This window comes from Agelaius phoeniceus, chromosome 10 (genome assembly GCF_051311805.1).
Source record: "Agelaius phoeniceus isolate bAgePho1 chromosome 10, bAgePho1.hap1, whole genome shotgun sequence".
Taxonomy (NCBI): domain Eukaryota; kingdom Metazoa; phylum Chordata; class Aves; order Passeriformes; family Icteridae; genus Agelaius; species Agelaius phoeniceus.
Genome location: NC_135274.1, coordinates 18254955 through 18267490, shown reverse-complemented (window position 1 = coordinate 18267490; position 12536 = coordinate 18254955). Strand labels below are relative to the sequence as shown.

At 62.6% G+C, this 12536-nt stretch overlaps 1 protein-coding gene across 2 annotated transcripts; it reads left to right on the top strand.

The window, feature by feature from the left end:
* The first annotated feature begins 2104 nt into the window (after positions 1-2104).
* Positions 2105-12519, top strand: ECEL1 (endothelin converting enzyme like 1). 2 transcript variants are annotated; one of them, XM_077184040.1, is made up of 18 exons: positions 2105-2547; positions 4033-4918; positions 6731-6799; positions 6954-7064; positions 7644-7736; positions 7956-8080; positions 8486-8708; positions 8849-8947; positions 9045-9119; positions 9537-9640; positions 9853-9911; positions 10052-10103; positions 10211-10278; positions 10385-10509; positions 10759-10824; positions 11035-11130; positions 11522-11598; positions 11836-12519. In XM_077184040.1, exons 2-18 carry the CDS (start codon positions 4175-4177, stop codon positions 11933-11935), a joined length of 2286 nt encoding a protein of 761 aa, XP_077040155.1. In that variant the 5' UTR covers positions 2105-2547; positions 4033-4174; the 3' UTR covers positions 11936-12519. The 2 variants fall into 2 exon arrangements, with proteins under 2 accessions (XP_077040155.1, XP_054495287.2); XM_054639312.2 differs by having other exon boundaries at positions 2105-2637.
* The last annotated feature ends 17 nt before the right edge of the window (positions 12520-12536 follow it).

Sequence of the window (12536 nt, the reverse complement as noted above, 5' to 3'; positions counted from 1 at the left end):
ATGCCGTGTTGCCCACCCAGGCTGACACTCCCAAACTAGCAGCCCTCTAAGAAACCCGCGGGAACCTGCCCTGTTTTATTAGGCTTGAAGGCACCATGCCCTGCACCCCAGCACTGCCGAGGGAGCACAGCGGGTGGAGCGGGGGTCTGGACGTGATGGTGGGGGGGTTCATCTGGCTGGGTGCTCAGCGCTGAGGGGCTGACAGAGGTGAGAGCGGATGGCGGAGGTTGGCACCGCGCTGCTTTGCATTTTCAATGACAGACCCATGCCGGGTGCTCGCGAGAGTGGAAAAATCTTATTTGTCACCTGCTGGCGATGCGCGGAGGCTCCCGCGCCGCGGCTAATCTTGGGGAAAATGAGGATGCCGGCGGGGTGGCCCGCGGGATGGGCAGGGCGGAGCGGGGCTGGCGGGCTGGGTGATGATGAGCGCCGGGCCACGGGATGCTCACAGCCACCTGGTGATCTCTGGGTGTGTTGGCCCCACGGCACGGATCCTGCTGTTGGGTATGCATGGGCTGGGCAGAGCTTGGGCATCCAGAAGCAGGTGCCCTGTGCCCCAGCCCAGTCTGCAAAGGGGTAAACTCTTTTCTTCCATTCCAGCTCCAGCAGCAGCTGCTTGCCTTGCAGTACCAGTTCCACAGGTTGGCACTGCCTGCGCATCCTCTCAGGGCACTCGCCAGACCTTTTTCGGGAAAGTCAGCATTTGGAAGAGGGTGCAGGCACTGCCTGATGCCCCATGTTTACCCACAGATGCCCATCCCACACCTGCTGTACTGTGGCTTTTTGAGATGCCAACACCTGCGGGACACCGCAGCACTCTGCGGCCAGCTCAGATTTATCCATTATTTTATATCCACACGCCTTTAATTTTTACAGCCCTGTTGGAGCAATACCCAGGGCTGTTAATAACACCAGACCCTCCCCACCCCCCATGTGCATCCATCATGCTCCAACCAAGGTACCAAGTGCATCTCAGGGTAAGTGCAGGCATGGGGAGTCCCATGCTCCTATCTTCCAGCCAGCACCCTCATGAGCAGCAGGGTGGATTCCCTGTGCCCAGCCTGACTGGGTGCCCTGGGTGCATCTCACTGGGGTTGGTGATACCTGGCTGCCTAGGATGCCTGAGGTGTCTCTCTCATGGGATTCATGATTCTCTCTGCTTTAGTGTGTGCCCCATGAAAGCTGAGCTGCAACACCTGAGCTTGTGTTTAGTGTGCCAGGGTACATGTGGATGGCAGTGAGTGCTTGAGAGTGTGTGTGAAGGCACAGAGTGTGTCTGTGCTGGTGCATGTCAGTGTGTGTGAGTGCACACAATGTACGTGTGTGCCACTGCCTGTGCAGGTGATGCTGGGTCTGGCTGCTGCAGAAGGCACCATGCCCAGGCCATGCCCAGCACCCCAGCACAGAAAGAGCAGCCTCAGCAGCCCCAGGCACCGAGAGCTGTGCCTGGGGCCAGCCCACAGTACCCACAGGACAAGGGAGCAGGTCCCACATCACTGGGCCACCTGTGCCATGACAAGCAGGGCCCCCTGCCACAGCACAGCACCCAGTATGTGCTGTTCCTCCCCAGCACCTGGGAGACCCAGAGCCCCCTCTGAGCACCCAGGAATGCGCCAGCACAGGAGGGTGAGGGTAGCAGGGCACCCCTGAGCACCACAGACAGGATGGCCACGGGGGAGGCCAGAGTACCCAGGCACTGCAGGGGGCCACCGTGGGAATTGCTGGGCTATAAATCTCCTTGCTGGGCCCCCCCGTGGCAGAGCAGCTCACGATATTTATGTTGGGGATTTATCTGCAATGCAGTTTAATATTCCCGGACCTTTGCCTGTGTGTTCGAATGCACGGCTTCCTCCTCGTGCCACCCCTGCCACCCCCGTGCCCACCGTGTCTCACCCAGAGCCTTTCAGGCTCTGTCTCCTGCCCCCCCGCAGTCTGTCCCGCTGCACCCACTCCGGCAGAACAGGGCCGGGCCGGGCCGGGTCTGCCAGGGTGCCCGGGGAGGGAGGGGGTGCCGGGATGCTCCTGGCACAGGCCGTCGGCTGTGCCCACCCGTGCCCCTCCGGGGTGTCCGGCTGCCGGGGGGTGGCGGCAGGGTCCCCGCACGGGGAGTGCCAGGCGGACTGGCACTGCCAGCCCTGTGCCAGCCCCCCCCCCGGGGTAAAGGGGCTCAGGGACACCCCTGTCCTACCTCCCCGCCGGCGAGGATGAGGTAAGGCTGGCGGGTGGCACAGGGCTGCTTCTTTTGCATAATAATCTCGTTAATGGAGCCTGGCCTGCGGGAGAGCCGGGCTGGAGACACCACCCCCTCCCCGCCCCGCCGCCTCCCTCCGGCCCCGCCGCTCCGCCAGCCGCGGCGCGGGGCGCGGAGCGGAGCGCGGGGCGCGCAGCCGGACGGTGGCGCGGGGTTGGCCAGCCCCCGGCAGCCTCCTGACACCCCCTGAGAGAGCCGGTGAGCACCCCCGGGGCCCCCCGAGCATCCCGGACGGCGTCCCCGAGCATCCCGGCAGCGTCGCCACAGCATCCCGGGAGCATCCTCCAAGTATCTCGGTGAGCAAACCACGAGCGACCCCCGAGCACCCGCGTACTTCCCGGGCAGCAGAACGAAGATCATCCCCCCAGCATCCCTCGAGTACCTCGGTGAGCACCCCGCGAGCAGCCCGGGGAGCACTCCCCGAGAATACCCCGAATATCCCGGGCATCATTCCGGGGAGCACGTCCCGAGCATCCCTCGAGCAACCCTCGAGCATGGCCCCGAGCACCAAAGGCATCATCCCGGTCGGCATCTCCCTAGCACCTCCCGAGCATTTCCCTGCCATCCCGGCAAGCACCTTCCCGAACATACTGGGCAGGCGGCATCCTCCGAGCATCGCGGGCAGCATTCCCGGGGAACCCCCGAGCATCCCCTGAGCATCTCGGGCAGCGCACTGAGCAGCATCCCTCGAGCTTCCTGGGCAGCCCCCTGCCCCCCCCTCCCCACGCTTTGCCGTGCCGGCTGCCGTCCCCGCTAACTTTCCGACGGCAGCAGCTCCCTGGCATGGGCACTGCCGGGCTGCTGCGCCGGGGCACAACTTTGCCCAAGTTGCAGAAGGACGGGGCACGGGGGAGCCCTGCTGTGGGGATGCTGGCCACCTCCCGAGCAGCTTTTTGTCCCCAACCCGTCCTCCCCCACCTGCAAATCTGGATACCATTCTTCACCAAGCAAGAAGCAGGGTTTCCTTTTGAAGACCCCCCCCACACCCATCTGTGTCCCCACCCTCCTTTCCCCATGGGCAGACCCCCTCCTCCCCAGCGTGTCACCCTGACAGACACCCCTGCCTGTCGTGCACCACCCAGTGAAGAGGGGTTGGATGGATGGTGCTGGTGATTGTGGGGGAATGCTGTGGTGTGTCTACGGGGTGCAGGGTTCCCCCCAGACTGGAATTAACTTTGTTCACACATCACGCACCGTGCCACAATTTGACACAATGCAATGCAACACGGCGCAGCACCACCCCGCACAGCACAATGCAACGCCGCCCGCCACGGTGCAGCACCACCCGTGCAACCCAGTGCGGGGCCACTCAACCTGACCCAGCCCACGGCTCCCCTCACAAACCTCCCCAAAGCCCCTCTTCCCCAAGCTGCTCACCCCATCCATACCCCACCCAGAGAGACTGGCAGTCCTCTGCTCCCCCTTGTTGGGAAGGGTTCTCATGGTGCTGAGTTTGGGTTCATGGAACACCTTGGACATCCACGCAGCATGGGTGCACTGTGTGGGTGTGGGGGTCTGAGATTAGCTGTACCGGAGACTGAAATGTGCCATCATGCAGGTGTCCTGCATGCAGGTGACCTGCCCTGTCACCAAAGGACCTGGCAGAGGGGACAGCCATGGGGTAGAAGTGCCACCAAGCTCCTGGCACTATGGACAATCTCAGTGCCAGCAGTGGGGCACACATGGGGATGGATATACAGGCAGCAATGACGACAAGAAGTAACCCCCCCGCCCTTGCTCCTCCCAATCCCCCCCCAATCCATCTCCTCTGCCTTTTCCAGGAGCTTCCTTACTCACCCGGACATCACCATTTCCCAGTGGCAGGCACGGCTCCGGCATGAACTGTGGGCTGCCTGAGCCTGCCCTCCGCCTGCCCTGAGCCCCCTGCACCAGTGCTGCTGGCAGGGAGCCCCATCCCCGGCCATGGAGAAGACCTACTCGCTGACAGCGCACTACGATGAGTTTCAGGAGGTGAAGTACGTGAGCAAGTACCAGAGCGGGACGCTGCCCAACGGCTTCGCCCTCCAGCTGGGCGCAGGGGCCAAGAAGCGCCGAGGGGGGCTGCCCCGCTGGAGCCGCCGGGAGGTCTGCCTGCTCTCAGGGCTGGTCTTTGCCGCGGGGCTCTGCGTCATCTTGACGTGCATGTTGGTCCTCAAGTACCTGGCGACCGAAGGGGACAGCTACTGCCTGGAGGGGTGCCAGGAGAAGAAGGCCTTCCTGCGGGCATCCCGCTTCCTAAGTGCCAACATGGATGCTACCATCGACCCTTGCCAGGACTTCTACTCGTTCGCCTGTGGCGGCTGGCTCCGGCGGCACGGCATCCCCGAGGACAAGCTGGTGTACGGCACCATCGGGGCCATCGCCGAACAGAACGAGGCCAAGCTGCGGGCGCTGCTGAGCCGCCCCGTGCGGCGCCGAGCCCGCGCCTCGGCAGAGAGGAAGGTCAAGGAGTTTTTCCGCTCGTGCCTGGACCGGGCTGAGATCGATCGGCTCGGGCCCCGGCCCATGCTGGAGGTCATCGGGGAGTGCGGTGGCTGGGACGCCCCTCCGGAGCGCAGGGACATCAACGAGCTGCTCTACAAGACACAGGGCGTCTACAGCGCTGCCGTGCTCTTCTCCCTCACCGTCAGCCTGGACGAGAGGAACACTTCCCGCTACGTCATCCGGGTGAGGGCACCGTGCCCCTGCGGCTGCCCCTGCCCCAGGCACCCAGCAGTGCCGCTGACACCTGCCTGGGGTCACGGTCCTTGCTGCAGAGGCACCGAGTGCCTGCGCAGGGTCTGGGCTTGGCTATAGCAGTGGCTGGGGTGGGGACCCCTCCTGTCCCTGGGGACCCTCCTGTCTTTCCAGCATGGGACCTCTGTGTCAGGCTACCCTGGGCTGAGGGTGGCACCTCCAGGACAGGGCTGGGGACACGGGCAGAAGGATGCACCGAGTGAGGCAGTGCCACCTGCCTGGGTGCTGAAGACAGCCCAGAGGGCACCAAGGTCTGCAGAGTCCTGGCAGCCAAGCCCTCACCCTGGCATTGTGGCTGCCCTAGACAGAGGCAGGGGGATGTCCACCAACCCCCCAGCACTGTGCCAGGGCATTTTCCCATGGCTTTCCCAGTCTTACCCACCCCTGTCAGACCATGTCACTCACCCTGAGGTGCCACCAGAGTACAGGTGGGCTTTATCTGACTGGCCGAGTCTCTTGGTGGCTGTGGGGGTGCAGTGGTGGGCATGGAGGGAGCACAGCAATGGCACAGCAGGGATGCCGTGGTGGGCTCGGTGATGGGCACGGAGGCGGGCATAGCAGGGAAAGGGTGAGCACGGGGGGCGCGTACGGGGAAGAGGTGGTGGTGATGGCGAGGGCACTGTGGGGACACAGTGGTGGAGCCGAGCCGCCCCGTTCCCTGTGAGATGGTGGGGCTGTGGGATGTGAGCATGAGTGGGTGTGCGGGGCAGGGCGGCTCGCTGCCGGCTCCGGGCCGCGCGTGTGTAACACTAGAGGGAGCGTCGGTCACAGGGAAAGGATGGGCGGGCTGAGCGGGACCGGGAGTGCGCGGGGTGGGACACCGGGGGCGAGGGGGGGAGATGGGTGTGACAGCCAGGGCTAAGGGTCAGGGTTTGGGGTGTCGGGGGGGTGTGATTGGGGTGGGTGTGAGTGGACAGGGTGTATGGGGGCTGGGGTGTGTGTGAGGGCTGCAGGTTTCAGCTCCCGTCCAGGAAAGCAAAGTGGGCAGAGAGGATGAGGGAGATGGGGGAGGAAGGCTGGAGGTGCCCGTGGCTGTGCGGGCAGCGCTGCGGCTGTGTGAGTGGAGGGAGGCTGGTGCAGGGAGCTGTGGGGAGCTGAGCCAGAGAGAGAGGAGAGGGTGCATATGTGTGTGTGTGTGTGTGTGTGTGTGTGCATCGAGCAGGGGTGAAATGGAACAATGTTCCCGTGTAGGCATGTGAGCATCCATAGGTGTGTGTCCAGAAGGTTGAGTTACCTGTGTGCTTGTGTGTGTGTGTGAGTGTGCAGGTACGTGCAAGTGTGCTCAGGTGTGTGTTTGGTTGGAGGCTGTGCCTGTGGTTGCAGCACAGCAGGGCTGTGTGTGAAGAGTGAGGGTGTCCATGCAGCTCACCATGCAGGCTGCAGCACAGCAGTGGGGCTGCTCTGGGGCAGGTGGGGGACACCAGGGAGCAGGGATGGGGCAGAGAGTGGTGTCAGCATAGGGCAGGCTGTGAGGCAGCCCATGTGCCAGTCAGGCCATGGAGCAGGAGCCTGCTCTGTGCCCAGCACTCCCAGCCTGTTGCATGCTGCCTGCTGCAGCTCCAGCAGCCTCCAGCAGGAGGGAAACTGAGGCAGCGACCTGCCCATTCCTGGCGCTGCTCCAGCACACTGGCATCCTTGGCTCCAGGGACACCAGGGCCACTCTGCGATACGGGGAAAGTGAGGGGTGCCTGGCCCGGCACAGGGCCCTCCCTCTGCTCACCCAGTGCCCATCTCTTGTTCCAGATCGACCAGGACGGGCTGACCCTGCCCGAACGGACCCTCTACCTGGGGCAGGATGAGGAGAGTGAGAAGGTGAGGGGGGCACAACGCGTCCTTGGGGACAGCAGGAGAGGGAGCAGCAGCCAGCAGGACTGGCAGACAGAGGGCACCCAGTGCCAGCAGTGCTGGGGACTGGGTGCCACAGGACAGTGGGGGGTGGCCCTGAGCATCCCTTCCCTCTGAACAGATCCTGGCCGCATACCGAGTGTTCATGGAGCGACTGCTCACCCTCCTGGGGGCTGAGAATGTGGAGCAGAAAGCCCAGGAGATCCTGCAGCTGGAGCAGCACCTCGCCAATGTGAGAGGGATACATGCCATGAACCTTGGGGTGCCCTTGTCCAGCCCTTGGGCATCCCAGTCATAGATTTTGGGGGACATCCATATCTGCTTCTGAGCAATCTCATTCCAATCCCTCCATGGGGACTTCCACTCCCTTGGGGACCTTCAGACCTAGAACTTGGGGATCTCATGCTCTTGAGGACCTCACGGCAGAGCTTCAGTGCCCAGTCCCACATCCTGAGAACCCTCATTCCCAGCCCTTGGGGTAACCACTCCAGCCCAGCATCTACTCATTGTGAGGCCACTCTGGGCCCTTGTTGACTCTATATACAGGTCTTGGGGACCTTAGTCTGGACCTTGGAGGGACGTGTGTGCCCATTCCTCAGATAACCCAGTTCCTTGGGACCTTCTGACCAGCCCTCAGGGTCCCTCTGGCAGCAGAGGGTTCCTGGGGCAGGGAGTGGGAAGTGTGTGGGTCAGTACCCACATTAGAAATGCCCTAGAGTTGCCCAGTCATGTGCCCCATCCCCGTGTACTATTGCTGTGTCACCCTCAAGGCGGGCAGAGGGATGGTGACAGCCATGCCCACCCTGTGCAGATCACGGTGTCCGAGTACGACGACGTGCGCAGGGATGTTGGCAGCATGTACCACAAAGTGACCCTGGCCGAGCTGCAGCGCATCACTCCCACCGTGAGTGCCCTGGTGCCAGCCTGTCCCCCACCTGCCTGTGCACCACACTTGTCCCTGTCCCCCTGCTCCATACCCTCAATGCCCACCACCTGTCCCAGTTAAATCCACTTGAGGATAATCCACTCCTCTGGTGGGAGGCTGGAAAGGCTGGAGGGGATCCCCTCCAGGGTGGCATGGAGTAGGGGTCCCCATGCCCCCTGACAGTGCCTGCCCTGGCAGCTCAAGTGGAAGCGCTTGCTGGATCGCATCTTCCATGACGACTTCTCGGAGGAGGAGGAGGTGGTGCTGCTGGCCACCGACTACATGCACAAGGTGTCCAACCTCATCCGTGTGACACCCAGCAGGTGAGGGGGGCTGGCACCTCCTGTGCCCCTGGCACCTTTCCCGGCCTGGCAGGGGAGACAGGACAGCTGTGCCTGGAACCCCCCACCATCACCCTCCTCCTGGTGTGGGGAAGGCCGGGCTGGGCACAGGAAATCTGGGAAAGCTTGTGGGAAAGGCGCTGTTGTGAGCCCCACAGCATCCTGGTCATGCCTGGACACCTGCTGAGCCACCCATGCCAGAGGTCACCAGACTCATGGCACGTCAGGGAGGGACGTGGTGCCAGCCTGTCCCTGTGGCCCACCAGCCATGGCCCCCTGTGTCTCCGAGCAGAGGTGTCCCCGAGCAGCAGTGTCCCCATCCTGGCACATGCTCCCACCCTCCCTGTGCCTGGGGACATGCTGAGGCCGCCCCTGTCCCTGTCCCAGGATCCTTCACAACTACATGCTGTGGCGCATTGTGGTGGTGCTGAGTGAGCACCTCTCCACCCCCTTCCGCGATGCCATCCACGAGCTCTCCAAGGAGATGGAGGGCAATGAGAAGCAGCTGGAGCCGGGTAAGATCTGCCTGAGCCAGGCCAACAAGCACTTTGGAATGGCCCTGGGAGCTCTCTTCGTTGAGGAGCACTTCTCCTCTGCCAGCAAAGCCAAGGTAGGTGATGCTGCCTATGGGCAGGAAGACACCCTGATCTCCCATCACCTTGCCAGAGTGCCTACTGCCCCCACCAAGGGCTGTCTGGCCAGTGGTGGATGGTGGGGATGCTGTGCCAGCACCATGGTGACCCACCATAGGTGCAGCAGCTGGTGGAGGACATCAAATACATCCTCGACCAGCGCCTGGATGAGCTGGATTGGATGGATGAGGAGACACGGAGAGCAGCCAGGGCCAAGGTAGTGGCCCCTAGCATGCACTTGTGTCTTTGGCCCCATCACCAGCACTGGGGCACATGGCATAGGGGCCTGAACCCACCACTGATTTTGCCCACAGCTCCGGTATATGATGGTGATGATTGGGTACCCTGATTTCCTCCTGAAGCCAGAGGCCATCGACAAGGAATATGAGGCAAGGGATAGCCCAGGAGCATGTGAGGACATGGGCACATGGTGAGGGAAGATGGTCCCCACATCTGCATCAGGCCACCTCAAAACAAGCCCCCTCCTGGTCACTGCTGGCAGGGTGCCCCACACTGGCAGTGCCATACAGTCCCTGGGGTCTGGGATGGTGTCTCCTTCCCCACATGGCAGCTCCCAGAGCTCAGCCCCATCCTTGGCAAGGGCTGGGGGTGCCAGTGTGGCCCAGGGACCTCCCGGAGCTGGCAGAGAAGCAGCTGCCCCTGTGGACACACAGCATGGGACATGAGATCACACTTGCGACACTTCCACACGGTCACCAAGGCTCACAGGGGTGGGAGGACACCACAGGTCTGCCCTCCACACTCTTGGGGCTGGCATCTCCCCTGATGTGGCTGTGTCCCCCCAGTTTGAGGTGGATGAGAAGACTTACTTCAAGAACATCCTCAACAGCATCGCCTTTGGCATCAGGCTCTCGGTGAAGAAGATCCGGCAGGAGGTGGATAAGTCCGCGTGGGTATCCCCTTGTCCCGGGGGGACATGGAGGGGCCCAGCATGGTGCCACCAGTGTCCCCTGTCCCCATGCCCAGATGCAGCCCACAGGCTGTAGGCAGAAGGGCACAGGGATGCCAGGAGTGCCCCCCCTGTTCCCCAGCTGTGCAGAGGGATGGCACTTCCATGTCCCTCGGTGTTGTGCAGCCCAGCACTGCTGTCTCTCCTTGCAGGTGGCTGCTGCCTCCCCAGGCACTGAACGCCTACTACCTGCCCAACAAGAACCAGATGGGTGAGCACTGTCTGCCCCCAGGGGGGAGCAGGGAGGATCTGGGATGGGGACAAGGCCCAGGGTCCCGTGGTGCTGGGTGATGGCTGTGGGTGGGTACAGGACAGGGTGACACCAACTGCAATATTCTCCTGTGTCCCTAGTGTTCCCTGCTGGCATCCTGCAGCCCACGCTCTACGACCCCGAGTTCCCGCAGTGAGTGTGGGGCTGGGGGATGGCTGGGGGTTGCCATGTCATGGGGTCACCCCCATCCCTGCCAACACCACAGCTCCACCCTCTCACCTCTGTTCCCCATCCAACAGGTCACTGAACTATGGTGGGATTGGCACCATCATTGGGCACGAGCTGACCCATGGCTACGATGACTGGGGTGAGTGTCCCTCTTGTATCCTGCCCGGATGTGAGGATGGGCTGGGGCAGCCAGGCAGGACGCCTGGGTCCCTTGCGATTCCTGGAGGTGGCAGTTGCCTCGGCAGGGGGACAGTATGACCGGCATGGGAACCTGGTGCACTGGTGGACGGAGCGGTCATACAGCAAGTTCCTGAAGAAGGCGCAGTGCATCGTCAACCTCTACGACAACTTCACCGTCTACAACCAGAGGGTGAGACCCCCTTTCCTGCCAGGCAATGCCCAGCAAGGCACAGCTGCTCCATGGAGAGGTCCCTGCTGCCCCATCACTTAGGGCTGGGTGCCTGCAGGAGAACTGACTCTGCCCTGCCCAGCCCTGAGACCAGCAATTCATCACACCTTAGCCTGGAAATTCCTCAGGGCACTGGGGGGTCCCCATCCCCTCAGTGCCAGCATGGGGATGGGGACACTTCTGTTCATGCTGTCACTTCTGTCTTGGCAGGTGAATGGCAAACACACACTGGGGGAGAACATCGCTGACATGGGGGGGCTCAAACTCGCCTACTACGTGAGTGTCCCCCCACCCTGGGTGCCACAGCCATGGGCAGCTGCTTATGCCATCCCTGTTGAGGCGGAGGAGATGCCCAAACCCTCCTTACTCCCTGCAGCAAGGGAGTGGTCAGGATCCTGATTGCTGCTTGCTGGGGGTTTGGGGGTGGGTCCAGGGTGGGTTTGGGGGAGTACCCAGGCCATGCTGAGGGCATCCCTTGTTCTCCAGGCCTACCAGAAGTGGGTGAGGGAGCACGGCCCGGAGCATCCCCTGCACCACATGAAATACACACATGACCAGCTCTTCTTCATCGCCTTTGCCCAGGTGAGCCCCTGTCCTCCTCACATGTAACAGCTATTGGGGCAGGAGGGTCACCTTGTATGGGGCCAGTAGCCTAAGGGGATGGGGAGAGAGCCCTGTGGGACCCAGGACCAATGGCCAGGAGCTGGGCTCGGCTGCATCATCAGGTCCTGGGCTCAGGGTACACAGCTCAGCCCTGAAGGAGCACCCCCAGAGACCCTACAATAAAAGACATGACTCCACGGTCTCCCAACCCACCATGTACAGAGGCTCCTGGGAGACCCTAAAATAACAAACTCAATCAGGGCATCACTGCCCTCAATCCCTAGCAGCCAGAAGGTCCATGGTGTCCTGGTGGTTACCAGGACCCAGGGTGCCCCACGTGGTTTGTCCATGGAACCTTTGTCCCCTGCAGAACTGGTGCATCAAGAGGAGATCCCAGTCCATCTACCTGCAGGTGCTGACAGACAAGCACGCCCCAGAGCACTACAGGTACTGGGTGCTCCCAAAGTGGGGGGGCTGGGGGCATGGTGGGTGCCAGCCTTTCCCACAGATGTCAGTGCTGCGCAAAGTGGGATGAGCACCCTTTGGAGTATTGGTGCCAGCAGATCTTGGGTGATATCCCTGGACAGGGGTGGGGTTCTGCTGGGGTGAGCACGTGCTGTGAGTGCAGTGCGAGGCAGCAGTGCAGGGGGTGCCCAGCTCTGAGGTCCTCTCCTCTCCTGGCAGGGTCCTGGGCAGTGTCTCACAGTTTGAGGAGTTTGGACGGGTCTTCCACTGCCCCAAGAACTCACCCATGAACCCAGTGCACAAGTGCTCGGTGTGGTGAGGCTGATCCCCCTTCAGCAGGCTGGGACCCTCCATCCTCTCCCCTGCCCAAGTGACGCCTTGTGCCCACTCCCCAACTTCCCATCTCCCTTCCGATTCTCCAGGTAAAGGGGGCACCCTCGGGTGTCACAGGGGGGCACCCCAAAGGCAGGCAGCTGCCATAGGGGTGTAGGCAGCAGAGACACTTGGGTTGGGCAGCTTCCTCCTGCCCATCCCCCTTCCATCCACTGCCCTGTGCAGTGAGGGAGCCTCATTGCCCATGGAGGAACAAGGGCACACCCAGGCACACCTGTACCCACTTTTATGTGCACCCAGCCCAAACCCTTCACCCAGCCCTACCACATCCATCCCAGCAGCAGTCAAGGCAGGGGGAGGACTTCACTGTCTCCAAGGGGCTTCCCATGCCAAAAGCCTCCCCTGCACGGTGCCCTCCCCATGCCAGGCCTCTGTCCATGCACCAGCCCTGCCGAGGTGGGCACAGCAGCGCATCTGGGCCGGGCGATGCCGGCCTGCTTGGGAGCCCAGGCACACGGACACTGCTGTATTTTCCGCTGCTGTTTCTGGTCAATAAAGCACTGGATATGCTGGGTGGCTGCCAGGGG

Excerpts from the sequence above, each read along its gene's own strand:
- ECEL1 (XM_077184040.1), top strand. The coding sequence starts at position 4,175 with ATGGAGAAGACCTACTCGCTGACAGCGCACTACGATGAGTTTCAGGAG. Across the intron at positions 8,948-9,044 it reads GGAGAGCAGCCAGGGCCAAG|CTCCGGTATATGATGGTGAT; the intron begins GTAGTGGCCCCT and ends TTTTGCCCACAG. Across the intron at positions 9,641-9,852 it reads CAGGAGGTGGATAAGTCCGC|GTGGCTGCTGCCTCCCCAGG; the intron begins GTGGGTATCCCC and ends CTCTCCTTGCAG.